The sequence below is a fragment of the Labrus bergylta genome, chromosome 8 (assembly GCF_963930695.1).
Source record: "Labrus bergylta chromosome 8, fLabBer1.1, whole genome shotgun sequence".
Taxonomy (NCBI): Eukaryota; Metazoa; Chordata; class Actinopteri; order Labriformes; family Labridae; genus Labrus; species Labrus bergylta.
The window spans coordinates 15277767-15292560 of NC_089202.1; the positions used below are offsets into that span (position 1 = coordinate 15277767).

Below are 14794 nucleotides of genomic sequence, written 5' to 3' on the forward strand. Positions count from 1 at the left end.
AGGATACATGTATCATGAATATGGAGCACCAGAAGGAATTTGTCCTCAGAGACTTCATTATCATGAAGTCAAAGCACTTTGTAAACATGTTTTAAAAGTGATATTAATATATAAAATAGATGTTTGTATATATATTGTTCTTTTAGGTAATTCTTTGATTTAATACGTTTTTAACTTTCTGAGGCCATAACCGCTCAGCTTAGGATGCTGTTAATAAGAGTTGATCAGTTAGTGGTTGTAGGCGGTGTTGAAGAGGTGAGTTTTCAGGGATAAATTAAATTTAGCATGGGCTTCTACACTGTAGCAATCCTTTATGAGACAATACGTTCTTAGTTTTGGTTTGTACCATATATCTACAGACCATTTCTCTTTGTACATAACAAACATATTATTCTTTATCTCCTGAACATCACAAGTTAACTTAAGCTGAAGCATTTCACATTTATGTCTGATATTTGGAGGCTCCAATCCCATATCTCCATTCACAGCGAGGACTGGCGTTAATTTATGGACTCCCAAGAAGGACCTCAGAGCTCTCTGATGTACAGAATTGCAAATTAGATGTTCCAGGAACCCCCAGACACCAGAAGCATAATCAGACACTTGACACACACATGAATGATAGAGTTGTGTATAATTCTGAAATCCCAGATTACCACAGTGTTTAACTTTGTTCAGTACAGATCCCAGAGCTCGACCAGCTGACTGAGTCAAAACACTCATAGCTTCTTTAAAAGTCATGTGTTCATCCAATGTCAAGTCAAGATATTTATATTGATCAGCATATGATCGCACTGTTGTGCCTAAATTAAAAATAAATGGACTTCTTACTCATGATTTTTGCCTGAAATGTACTACTTGTGTTTTGTCTTCATTTGCCACTAGTCTCCATTTCAAGCACCACTCTGCAACAATATTCAGCATAATCTGTAAATCATCTTCATCTTCAGCCAGTAGAACTACATCATCCGCATATAATAATATTCCAACAATCTGATCGTCCACTTTAACTCCCACATTAGAGGTTTTAATTTGAAGAGCTAAATCGTTGATGTAAATAGAGAACAATGTCGGAGACAAAACATCTCCTCGCTTCACTCCAAATTGTTGAGGAAACCATCCAGTTGTGTATTCATTAACCTGGACGCAGGCAACAGGTGCTTGATAAAGAGACTTCACAGCGGAATACAATTTCACATTCACACCAGCACTTAACCTATATTGTAGAAGCTCCCTATTTATCCAGTCAAACGCCTTCTTGTAATCGATGAAACAAGCAAATGTTGATCTCTTTTCCTTCATCGTAGCACGTATTATTGAGGTGACTACATCCTGTATACATGATCAATACATGCTCTAGCTTTTCTGAATCCATTTTGCTCATCCACCAGAACACCCGTTCTCTCAAGGTGGTCAACTAGTCTGCAGATTAAAATCCAAGAATACAATTTTATAGAACTAATAAGACTTATACCCTTGTAATTGAGTGGTATCCTAGTGGAATCAAATTATCAAAACAGAACTGAAATAACTCATATAATATACTGAACAGCTTTGGAGACTTAAGCACTTTGTTTGAAATTTCGTCAGTTCCGGTAGCTTTTTTAAATTTGCATTTTTGTATTACAATTTCTACCTCCTCTACTGAAAAATTTTAATTCAAAAATCTATTACTATTATTTACATCAGATAACATTTCAGACTCCATTACCTCTTGTAAGCTGATTGTTTCCTTCAAGAAAGCATCATCAAATGAATCATTGCACCTAGAGAACAGATCTGCAAAATCTTTTGCCATTTATCTCGTAAAATTCCTAAATCAGAAGTACATTCCCCACTCTCTAGTTTCATTTCCATAGGAATTCCACTAGACTTTCAAGACCCTAATCTATTAATTTCATTCCAAGTCTGTTGGGGATTGTGGGTTTGAAGGTGATCAATGTGCAATGAAAGGCCTCTATTAAACTTGAGTTTCACTGTGCGTAACCTCTTGTCAAATTTGATTTGTGCTTCCTTGAGTTCCATCCTCAGTCTGACTTTCAGGTTTTTATTCTTACATCTTAGAAAGATTTTCTCTGCTGTTCTTAAATTGTCCCACAGCAACTGCAATTCCTGATTCCAGAAGGGTTTGGAAGATTTTCTAAATTCATTATTTCTATTAGGTTTCCCCTTTACACCTTTATTTAATTCTGTATAGACATTTCCTAATAAAGCTGTATACAGTAAAATCTCATTTTAGAATGAATACATTTGCGTTTTTACTCACACATAATACACTCACTAAACACATGGTTTTGGTGAAATGAAGTAAATAGCTTCATGGATAATAAAGTTTATCATCTGATTAAGTTCAGTTAAATATACTTTATTGTCCCCAAAGGGAAATCTGTCTAGGTCTCTGTCCTGCAGTTACAAGAGAATCAACAAATAGAGATCTTATAAAACACACAGCATTTAATGTAACAATTCCAAATATACATACATAAACACCTTATAGCAGTGATATATTGACATATTGCACGGCCTCTTGGCACATCCTAAGTTACCTGTTATTCAGAATATTAGTGGACATCGGAATAAATGAGTGTTTATATTGGTTCAGCCTAGTTTGAGGGACCCTGATTCTCTCCCAGAGGTAAAAAGGATTGAAGAAAGTGGGTCGGATCGGACGCTATCTTCTGTGCCTGTCCAACATCAGACTGCTCATAGAGTGTTTGGCAAGATGGGAATAGGAAAACAGGAGGATAACAATCTGGTTTTCCCAAAATGACAAGTTAAATTCTCAAGATCTTGAAGGGAACGGTTGAAATTGAGTTGTTACCTTGGAAAATCTAGCGTTGCTATCCTGTGATAACAAGATAGGCTAAATAAATCGAGACCTCAAGAAAGGAATGATGTGTACTTTCTTTTACCACGGAAACACAGTGTTGAATAAAATGTATTTATGCATGTCATCTGAGGGCTCCATTAGAAAACAACAGTGTATGATGTTATACATAGAGTACAATCTAAGTCAAAGTCTATTTACATGGGGAGTCTGTAGTAATATTCTGATAATGATCTTTAAGTCTTTCAGTTCAGAAAACTACCAAAATGGCAACAAGTTCTTTCCTGGACCTCTCTTAATGATAGGATGAAGATATTTTAAATACTTCATGGTTTGTCATGTCAAAACATTACATCTCACCTTTTTTAAAATGGTCATATTTGATTATTTCAGTTTTTAATTTCTCAATAATTTGATTTTATTGTTGTTCATAGTCCATAATGTCAATAATTGACAGGGTGCTAACACTGATGAAACCTGGGAGACAAAAAAGACAATTCTGAGAAACATATGAAGATGCTCAGTTAGTCAGTTGGTCTCGGACCTATACCACTTCTGCTGCTCTCGCTAAATTTGCAATTTTTTTCTATAGGCTTTAATAATTTCAGCCTCTGAATCTGAGAATGGTTAGAACTGAAATCATGTGTCTATTGATCAGACTACCAGTACATATATATTCATGTTAACTTATGAAACCACAGCACCCTGTAGTACATTTCAGGCAAAAATCATTCGTAAGAAGTCCATTTATTTTTAATTTATGCACAACAGTGCGATCATATGCTGATCAATATAAATATCTTGGCTAGACATTGGATGAACACATGACTTTTAAAGAAGCTATGAGTGTTTTGACTCAGTCAACTGGTCGAGCTCTGGGATCTGTACTGAGAAAAGTTAAACACTGTGGTAATCTGGGATTTTAGATTTATACACAACTCATGTGTGTGTCCAGTGTCTGATTATGCTTCTGGTGTCTGGGGGTTCCTACCATCTAATTTGCAATTCTCTACATCAGAGAGCTCTGAGGTCCTTCTTGGGAGTCCATAAATTAACGCCAGTCCTCACTGTGAATGGAGATATGGGATGGGAGCCTCCAAACATCAGACATAAATGTGAAATGCTTCAGCTTAAGTTAACTTGTGATATTCAGGAGATAAAGAATAATATGTTTGTTATGTACAAAGAGAAATGATCTGTAGATATATGGTGCAAACCAAAACTAAGAACGTATTGTCTCATAAAGGATTGCTACAGTATAGAAGCCCATGCTAAATTTAATTTATCCCTGAAAAGTCACCTCTCAACACCGCCTACAACCACTAACTGATCAACTCTTATTAACAGCATCCTAAGCTGAGCGGTTATGGCCTCAGAAAGTTAAAAACGTATTAAATAAAAGATTTACCTAAAAGAAGAATATATATACAAACATCTATTTTATATACTAATATCACTTTTAAAACAGATGTTTACAAAGTGCTTTGACTTCATGATAATGAAGTCTCTGAGGACAAATTCCTTCTGGTGCTCCACTGTCATTGAGAGACAGACTCCTGAGCTCCAGAGATCCAGTAGAGGGGAAGAAGGTGATTCTTCCCTCATATTCAGGATAAGTGTAGTTTTGAATATTTGAAATGATTATAGTTTTGTCCCCAAACTTCCAGTTAGTTGATACAAATGGACTCTCTGGTGGATTCACTGTGGTAAACGTCACTGTCCCTCCAACAGCTCCATTTAGAGGACCATCTGGCAACAAACCAACTCCACTAGTTAAACCTGGAAGACACAGAAACACTTTTAGAAATTTAAGTGGGGATTCAAGGGGATTGTGATAATAGCAATTAGTCCACAGCATCTGATAGAGATCCAAACTAAAAGGCCCTCTGTTCTTAATGAAGGAAATCATTTCTGCTTTTTGTAGAGGTTAAAGTCAAACTTGAATCCATGATTAACACAAGGCTGGTTTCAGGTCTTTTGTTGTAATGTAATGCAATGCTTTTATTATTTGATGCTTTCTCTTTCAAAACCCAAACATTGACATGTCCATTCAGGAAAATACAAAAAGAACAGTTGGTCAAACACTTTCAGATAGTCTGCGATATACAGTACATGTTTTTATACATTAGGTTAAAGTTTCTATTCATAATATCTACATTGACAGAAGATAATTATTTCCTTGAAAGTAAATTGCTCTCTGGTTGTGCATTTGATAGACTAAATATTAGTGTAGCTAATAAAAGTACAATTAAATCAGATTAGTTAAATGTTCTTAAGTTTTGTTTTTTAGCCAGGCTGTACTGAGTTTGAACTGTTTTCTAACTACTTTGAAGCAAGCAGATATTTTTCCAGTCATGGGATCTATATGATGTTATTGAAAGAAGATATTGATCATTTCCATTTCCTAAAACAAATGATAAATACTAGTTTATGTGACAAAATCTTTCTTTGTGTCCTTGAGTAAGCTGATGGAAAATCTTTATGTATTTGCTGTATCATGGTGATAGCTTACCTGAAAAGACTCCCAGGAGGATGCTGATCACAGCTTTTTCCATTTTATCCAACGTCCCGTCAAGTGTAACAGAGAAAAGAGTGATGTTTCACACTTCTGACCAAGCCCTAAAGGATGAGTGAGTATCAGAATGTGGATTTCGATTATGATGGTCGTATAAGGAAGTAATGTCTAATGTGTTTTGTGTTCATATGTCTGCATCAGTGTAGGAGTGACTTAATCATTTACCTAATTTGATGAAAAGCGACTTTGAAACAGCAATGCAGTGGGGAAAACACCCTTTGACAAAGAGAAGGTAGAGGAAATGGTCCTAAGGGGGTTTGGTGGCATTGGGTCTGGAGGACAGGTGGTGGGCCGAGAGTCTAATACAGGCTGAGACACTTTGTCCTCGGTCAGAGGGTTGAATGAGGTGAGTGAGGTAATTGTTCGTGCCAAAATATGAGGCAAACATGTCTGGTGTCAGCCGGGTGGAGGGTGGAGGAGGAGGTGAGTGGAGGAGTGATGATCGTGGGTATTAAAATTTCTCAAGTTCTTAAGATTGTGCCTAAGACTCAAAAATCAAAGAGATGACAGGGGTTGCAGTTTCAAGGATTTATTTCCCATCCAAAGCCGTGGTTTCTGTGGTATCAACGACACATTTTACAAATTAATAATATAAACTAATCACGAAACTATGAACAAACAATTACCATCTTGATTAAATTAATAGTGAACTCAAACAGATTCAAGAAACAGAAGATAAATAAACATCAACAACAAGTCTTGCTCAGGAACGCATGGCAGAGGTAGTGGATGGAGATCGTAGAGATCTACAGCTTTGAGTTGGGGCTGTAGGCACACCTGCAATAATCAATCCTGCAGGACATTGAGTGGATGTGACAACTCTGTCCACCAGAGGTCGCCATTTAGACTTCCATGGGGAGAATTCACATCAATGAGCATAGAAAGACCTGTGAATCACTATGATTATGTTGTTTATGTTATCATAAACACTATATTAATGAACATCTCTGTGGTTAACTCTATGTTATGTTGTACTTTAACCATCTACAGCATTAGCTATCTCCACACCAGATGGTTCACCAGAAAGAACAGGTATGTGTCTCAACCATATACTGTAAAAATAATGGACGGGACAAGGTCCCCGGTCTAGTGAAGCTTTTATTTTTAGAGCTCCCCCTACTGACTGGCTGCAGTATAGGTGATAAACCCCGCCTCCTCAATGATAACAGATGGGATGTGGGTCAAACTGTAAAGCTAAAATACTCGTCACATAATTTTTTTCCAAACCTAAACTCTGCTGTGATCATTAGTTATTATCACCCTACATCGTGTTCAAGTGCTCATTTTTCTGTGAAGTTTGTTTTAAATAAGTTATTTGAGGTTGAAAAATGGGATTTTACGTCATATTTGACGATGATTGACAGGCGCGGATCTTGCGTAGCTCTCTTTGTGAATAACAAAGTTACGTAGTGAAGGAAAGCCGAGACGCCATTGAATTTTTTCGTTCAGTTTTTTCGTCTTTTTTGAGCTGGAAAATGAGTTGTTCTGCAGTAAACTGTTTTAACCGACCTGTGGGAGCTAAGGGATCTTTGCAGTTTTTTCGTTAAGTAAAACAATGTGATTTATGTGTCATTGTTTGGTTAAAGTCGTTATCTAGCTAGCTAACACATAAGCAGTCTAAGGTTAGCTGAAATGTTGTAAAGCTAGGTTACTTATCCGGCATGATTTATCTTTTTATTTTATTTTATTAAATGAGCAAACCTAATAACTGACATGCTATGTTTCTTGATATTGTTATATCGTTATTGTGATTGAAATTGTATTTAAAACCAAGAATCGTAATATAAAATTCTGCTCACAGATGCGATTCATTGACTGTACAGTTATTTTACAGCAAAAATAAATACGTCTGGTAAAGTCTCAAAAGTATCTAGGGCAAAAACAAAGTCACATAATTGTAATCTGGCCTGCATCATTACTAATGTGAACATGTTTGCAGTCTGAGTGATAAGTGGACTATACTGAGAGTAACAGGTTTTACTTTCACTGTGCAGGCTGAAATTCATAGTACTATATACAAGGGGAGAATATTTCTCTATGTATCCAGATAAAACTAAAGGTAAGATGTGATTTGATATAATTGTTACTGCAGTGGTGTAATGTAATATTAACTGAGCATCATGCTGCTTAAACGTGATAAATGTTCTGCATTGTCTTCCACACACACCAATTCAACAGTCACAAGTTGATCATATTGTAAATTTAATGATGCTCATTGAGAAATTGTTCTAAAAATTGACAAAATCTGACAAATTTTGCGGTGATTGTGACTGTGTCTGTATTTAACACCTTTGAAAGGAAGGTGGTAATGCAGGAGACCAGTGTTACACACAACATGCTGCTGTTATTGAAGTTAGGAGGAGACATAGGCACAATAAAAGAAGGCATAAAGATTGCGTTTTTCCCCACACATGTTAATATGTTTTAAATGTCATGCATTTATTTTTTATTTCGCTTCAATAATCGTTAACGAAGAGAAACACCATGATTAAACTACACGCTGTTGTTGCCTTTTTATAGCCAAAGAAAACTGAACATTCACAGCCCCTGCATTCAAAAGAATTTCAACATGGACATTTATGTCGTCCTATTTCCCTCTTTTCGTCAACATTATATTTTAAACTGGGGATTTCCTTTTTCTCTGGCTGTGCGTCTCTCCCCCAGCTCGCCCCCTCCAGTGCTCTCCTCTCCATTAATGCGCTCGTCTCCTCCCTCTACAGCTGCTGCTACTCTGTAGGACGCTTTGATTGGGACACCTCACCAATAAAATACTATTTTATATTTTATAAGCAGTTTGCCACCACACTGCACTTTTACTCTCCAAAGGCATATGAGTATGTGCGTGACAACTTTAATAAAGCTTTACCACACAGTCACACCATCCACACAGCTGATCCAGGATTTACTGTAGCATCTTTTACAGCACTAAAAGGTCATGTACAGGCAAACAGAGAGAAGGGAAAAGAAACAATCTGTGCTCTCAAATAACAAAGCAGTCTCAAATCTTTTTGAGGAATTACAGCTATTTTTTTTTACTTTGCATACAGTACATCCTCTGATAAATAAACTGAAGTACTTTGATTGCATTTCTGTGGTGTTCCTGTAGGAGACCATGATGCAGCCAGGCTGAAGCAGCAGGTTGTGAAGGTGGACACCATCATCTTGTCTTTGCAGTGCTGATTCTGAAGAGAACGCCTTCACATTGGACTCTAAGGTAAAATGACCTCTCATATGATTGGACTGTGTTATTGTAACCGCTATCAGCATCAAAGTAATTTTAGTAACAATTTATAATCCTTCTTAAAATGTAAGGAAGACTAGCAGAAGATTTTAACAGCCTCTATGGTTCTGCAAGAAGTTCATGTTTAAATTGTTCTTCTTTCTGTCTTCAAGGAAATCAATGCCCAAAGGAAACAGCAGTCCAGACTCTGATTCCAGCTCCGGTGAGGTTCAGCACACAAATTGGCTGTCTGATTATATGAGAATGTTTAACATTAGTTTAATTTATCAGGCTGGCCCATGTGATGACAGTTTACAATAATCTGCAATAGAAAGTGGCAGGAACACTTTTGTCTTCAAACATAAATTCATAAAGCTGATCATATTATTGAATTCATCATGTCTTATTATATATTTTGTTTTTCCTCATAAATAGTTATCCTGTCTTTAAAAACAAACTTTCGAAGCTGAAGTTTAGCAGAACCTGAGGACAGATCTGATTTCAGGTCTGAGGCATAAACATCACAGTAAAATTCATTATACTTTACATTTAACTCTGTGATTGTTTTTCTCTATTACAGAAGATGCTCTCAGATTCAGATCCATCAGCAACCCCTGACAACATGGAGGACTCGTCCCCTGAGTGTTTCCTGTCCTCTCTCGATGGAGTTCTTCTCTTCAGTTATTAACTCTTGAAAACAGCAGCACAAAATGCCAGACTGTTTGACAAGTCTGTGATTGAATAAATTGAAACGGAATCTCATACGTATCTTGCTATGCTTATTGGCTTTAAATGTTTAATATTAAATAAGTTGGTTGGATGGTTTCCTCAACAATTTGGAGTGAAGCGAGGAGATGTTTTGTCTCCGACATTGTTCTCTATTTACATCAACGATTTAGCTCTTCAAATTAAAACCTCTAATGTGGGAGTTAAAGTGGACGATCAGATTGTTGGAATATTATTATATGCGGATGATGTAGTTCTACTGGCTGAAGATGAAGATGATTTACAGATTATGCTGAATATTGTTGCAGAGTGGTGCTTGAAATGGAGACTAGTGGCAAATGAAGACAAAACACAAGTAGTACATTTCAGGCAAAAATCATTAGTAAGAAGTCCATTTATTTTTTATTTAGGCACAACAGTGCGATCATATGCTGATCAATATAAATATCTTGGCTTGACATTGGATGAACACATGAAGCTATGAGTGTTTTGACTCAGTCAGCTGGTCGAGCTCTGGGATCTGTACTGAACAAAGTTAAACACTGTGGTAATCTGGGATTTCAGACTTATACACAACTCTATCATTCATGTCTGTTTCCAGTGTCTGATTATGCTTCTGGTGTCTGAGGGTTCCTACCATCTAATTTGCAATTCTGTACATCAGAGAGCTCTGAGGTCCTTCTTGGGAGTCCATAAATTAACGCCAGTCCTCACTGTGAATGGAGATATGGGATGGGAGCCTCCAAACATCAGACATAAATGTGAAATGCTTCGGCTTAAGTTAACTTGTGATATTCAGGAGATAAAGAATAATATGTTTGTTATGTACAAAGAGAAATGGTCTGTAGATATATGGTGCAAACCAAAACTGAGAACGTATTGTCTCATAAAGGATTGCTACAGTGTAGAAGCCCATGCTAAGTTTAATTTATCCCTGAAAACTCACCTCTTCAACAACGCCTACAACCACTAACTGATCAACTCTTATTAACAGCATCCTAAGCTGAGCGGTTATGGCCTCAGAAAGTTAAAAACGTATTAAATAAAAAAATTACCTAAAAGAACAATATATATATATATACTGTATATACAAACATCTGTTTTTATATACTAATATCACTTTTAAAACAGATGTTTACAAAGTGCTTTGACTTCATGATAATGAAGTCTCTGCGGACAAATTCCTTCTGGTGCTCCATCTTCATGATACATGTATCCTCATGGCACAAGTTCAATTTACCTTCAAAAGACCACTGAGTTTATATACACTCGTATATCCTTAATGTGTCCTCAGAAACCCTTGATGTGTTCTCATATACCGTACATGTGTTGTCATATACCGTTGATATATTCTCATATACCATTGATGTGTTATCATATACTGTTGATGTGTTCTCATTAACATCTTCTTGTTTTGGTTGTTGTAGTTTATCTGGGAAACAAAGAGCCAATAGATTAATATGAGTAGGTAGATATTTACATGATAAGTAAAGGGTGCATTTCAGTCAGAGGAATTCTTACCTGTCCCTTTTTGCTGAGGTTTGTTGTTGGCTCTAAAATGTAGAATAAGAAAAAATATTAAATATTTCCAGATAGATGCTTGTGATCATCTTAATTAATAGTTGTCTATTTGAAAGTACTGTTACTGAGCTCATTATGTTTAATCAATAATCAAGGCTAGTCAGTTCAAATTACAACATCTCTGAACAACAATTCATTAAGAAACAAAAATGTCTGACTTGTTATGATATGAAGTTATTACACTCACTTCTTTATATAAAATGTGTCCTGTCATTGTGTCAACCTGAATCTAGTTTAACATTTTCTGTCTGCTTTTTCCTCTGAACTCACTCGTGTCTCCCTTCTGTTTTGTAGCAATCTTTGTCTTTACACCACCTCCATTTTTACATCTTCTGAGCTGCACACTTGTAATATAATTTAACTCTCCTCCAGTCGCTTTCAATTTCAAGTGTTCGAGCAACGCTCTTTAACTACACAAACCCATCACTGTGTTTTTAAACTTCTGTCCTTTGTGCTGCTTCATAAGCGGATAAGTCTTCCTAACTCTCTGGTAGGCTGGCTGGTATAAACTTCAAAAGTTTTCTAACAACTAGTAATAATGAACTATTACATTCAAACACACTGGGATGAAAAAACAAGCTTTCCCAGTTACATTTCAAAGACCTTTTAACTTACTTCTTTTTGTAGATAAAGTATCCTGCAGCAGCAGCTGCTCCAGGGATCACCAAACATGCAATTACTATTCCAGCGATACAACCACCACTACAGCTTGATGGTACTACAAAGGTAAGAAAGGAGAAGGACAAGAACATATTCTGTAAACAGGAACTGTGCCATACTAATAGCTGATACAAAGCATTCATTGACTTCCCCTGATTTCTACCGACAGATTATTTATGCACTATGGGTAATGAACCAGATTCAGTTTTAACAAGGTAAATGAATGCTTGGAATAAAAACCACAAAATCTCTCGACCTCTTATCATTAATTTGAATACTATTTAAAGCACTTTAAGACTCACAATTTCAATCTGTAGAAGTGCATTTCTAAATTTGACCATTTTCAGAGAATCCTTCAGTAATATATCGGGGCGCTGATAGCCTAGTGCATGAGCTCCATATACAGAGTCTATAGTCCTCCAAGCGGGTGGCTCCTGTTTAAATCTGACCTGTGGCTGCTTTTCCTCATGTCTTCCTCATTAATTCTTACTCTATCCATTGTCCTATAATAAAGGCCAAAAGCCCACAAACAATCAATCTTTAAAGTCTCATGGACTGAAAATAGATCAGACACATTTAATTGGTCAAATTGATCTCAAAGACATGTCACACCAACAGAATCTACAATAAACACTGTCTTGTTACCTGTTACAGTCACTCCATGCACTGAAGAAGATGATCTTCCAGTTATGATATTCTTTGCTTGACAGGTGTAGTTTCCACTGTCAGACGCTTCAGCGTTCTTTTTAGTGTACTCAGGAGAATTGAGTATCTCTGTCCCATTCAGTAACCAGGTGAAGTTTGCAGGTGGTTCAGACTCGGCCTCACAGGTTAATGTGAAGGTGTCTCCCAAAGATATGTGATGCTGGCCTTTGATTTGAGTGTTTTCTGGTCCATCTGAAAAACAGTTATAGTTTATTGACGTAAAAAATCTTAATCAATGTGTAACAGGTAAAAATAAGTTGTGTTTTAATGGCAGATTTGTATTATGACGCTCATTATTTTTGAACAGTTAATGAGTACAGTAGTTTGTCACCTACAGTTCACAACCAAGACGTGTTTAGCTTCCATGGAGTTGATGGGGTTGCTGATATTACAGGAATATTCTCCTCTGTCTGTTTTATTTAGACGTTGAAAAGACAGAACTCTGTTGTTATCGTAAAGTATAATGTCAGTTTGATTTAGATCAGATCCATCCTTCATCCACTTTCTGGTATACACGGAGCCAGCAGCGTCACAGGTTAAGTTGACAGAGTTCCCCTCTATTGCCTCCTCTGGTGATTGTGTGATGAAATGAGCTGATATTCTCTGTGTTGGACAAAAGATCACAAAAACCTTTTAAAAGTATGAAGAAGGAAAACACAGGTTCAGCTATAGCTTAACAATCAATTTAAATATTCAACAACAACAAGGACTTTGAGATTTTCCATGAAATGTTTTTTCCATTTAATTGAATGTCATTGTTTAAAAGGTTTCACCTCAAGTCTTAATGAAATCTTTTAACCTGTAGTAACTTCTCTGCCAGCTTTGGGGCATTGGAAACAAGACGTAAAAACACAACATTTTTATCAATGTTGGCAAACTAACATCAAATTACTAGTTAGGTAATGCTATAACTACACACCATTCATTTCTGAATGATATTACTGATGTAATGAGTATTAGTATGAATGTAAATACTAAAAATCTGTGATGGATACACTGAGCACAAACCAGACGGGATGAGCTCAGCTGTCAGACTCACTCTGCATGTTAAATGGTTACACCTTATCATATCTGATGACTGGTTCTTGGTGCAATGATTAACCAGTGTTGGAGCTTCCTCCTATTCACTATCAGCACTGGTAAACTGTTTGTTAATTGTTAGCTTCACAAACAGAGAAGTTAAAGAAAAAAGGAACTGTTTATTTAAAGTTGTTTTACTTCCTGTCCCCCAGGCTTTTACCCAATCTCTGATTGTGTTATACTATACTGCTCTTACTCTTTACAGAACTTTTAGCTTTTAATCACAGAGGTCACTTTTAATCATCACTTGTCAATTTAACTTTTGCCACTCACTTCACATACTTTCACAATTGTCCTGTATAGTTCATTTCACTATTTATATTCTTCTTGTATATACCTCCTGAATTTTGTTTTGTTTGTAATTATCTGACCTATTCTGTTTTGATTTTGTATTACCTACTTCTCTTCTCTTATTGTTCATTTATCTTTATGTATTCATGTGTGACATTTATTCATTTGTAAGAGTTAAGTAAATGTGTATATTATATTTTCTTAAACAAGAACTGAAAACATAAACATAACATTGATCATTTATTATCCAAAGTGCAACAGTGAGACTGAAAGGCTTTAAGACACAAGGCCTAAGATATATAGATCATAGGAGAACTTTGTAGGTGTGGTTGATCAGATATGATTGAAGTTGCTAGTTTAAAAATAATAGCAAACAAAGTTATGAAACAAAAACGATACATCTCAATTTTTAAATTAAATCTTCCAAAAACTTGATGGTAGTAATAAAGGTGCTGATGTGACATTGAGCCCTGCACCACAATGGACTTTAAATATACATGTATTTACTATTTTTGTCATATATTATGTAAAAAAAAAAAAATATATTAATCACATTGAAACATACTAAATCGTACTTAAAGAAGTGTGTTGCATTTACATAAGAAGATACAAATCTGCTCTGTTTCCCTGAATTCCAAATTACAAGATAGCTTTTCATGACGAAGTTGATTTTGATCTGTGTTTTCGTAATTCTGAGACAATTATCTTGTTAATTCAGAAAAACAAGAAATTAAATTATCTCGTGAACACTTCTCTCGCCTGTTTCAGATGGGATGCTTTATATTCAATAGACTATCTGTCACACATTTTATATGACTCCACTGAACACCTAAACACACCTGTTTATTTTTTTGCATTAATTGCTGTGCATAACCTCCATTCAGCACTCTAACAGATGTATCAAGTGAAACATTGTCTTACCATAAACTCTCAGTGTGGTTCTGCCATCAAACTCACTCCCAGTCGTAACCCTGACTGTGTATTCTCCACTGTCATTGAGAGACAGACCCCTGAGCTCCAGAGATCCAGTAGAGGGGAAGAAGGTGATTCTTCCCTCATATCCAGGGTAAGTGTAGTTTTGAATATTTGAAGTGATTATTTGTTTGTCCCCAAACCTCCAGTTAGTTGT

At 36.1% G+C, this 14794-nt stretch overlaps 2 protein-coding genes and 2 long non-coding RNA genes across 17 annotated transcripts in view; 2 read left to right on the forward strand and 2 right to left on the reverse strand.

Moving 5' to 3' along the window:
• Positions 1-12919, reverse strand: part of LOC110004635 (carcinoembryonic antigen-related cell adhesion molecule 5-like) — a 29211-nt gene extending 16292 nt beyond the window's left edge. For all 3 annotated transcript variants that reach the window (XM_065957916.1, XM_065957915.1, XM_065957914.1), the window contains exons 1-2: positions 12630-12919; positions 12235-12486 (exon numbers count right to left, since the gene is read on the reverse strand). In XM_065957916.1, the coding sequence (XP_065813988.1) occupies positions 12235-12486; positions 12630-12792 (415 nt within the window). In that variant the 5' untranslated portion in view covers positions 12793-12919. The remainder of the gene's footprint in view (positions 1-12234; positions 12487-12629) is intronic.
• The window catches only part of LOC109988992 (carcinoembryonic antigen-related cell adhesion molecule 5), a 53454-nt gene that overhangs the window by 4811 nt on the left and 33849 nt on the right, over positions 1-14794 (forward strand). The window lies entirely within an intron of this gene.
• On the reverse strand, positions 3952-5717 carry LOC136179811 (uncharacterized). 2 transcript variants are annotated; one of them, XR_010666763.1, is made up of 3 exons: positions 5568-5717; positions 5340-5446; positions 3952-4606 (listed from the first exon to the last, which is right to left on the reverse strand). It is a non-coding gene; the product is annotated as an uncharacterized lncRNA (long non-coding RNA). The 2 variants fall into 2 exon arrangements; XR_010666762.1 differs by lacking the exon at positions 5568-5717 and having other exon boundaries at positions 5340-5514.
• On the forward strand, positions 8164-9390 carry LOC136179814 (uncharacterized). Its single transcript, XR_010666766.1, has 3 exons — positions 8164-8616; positions 8796-8845; positions 9203-9390. It is a non-coding gene; the product is annotated as an uncharacterized lncRNA (long non-coding RNA).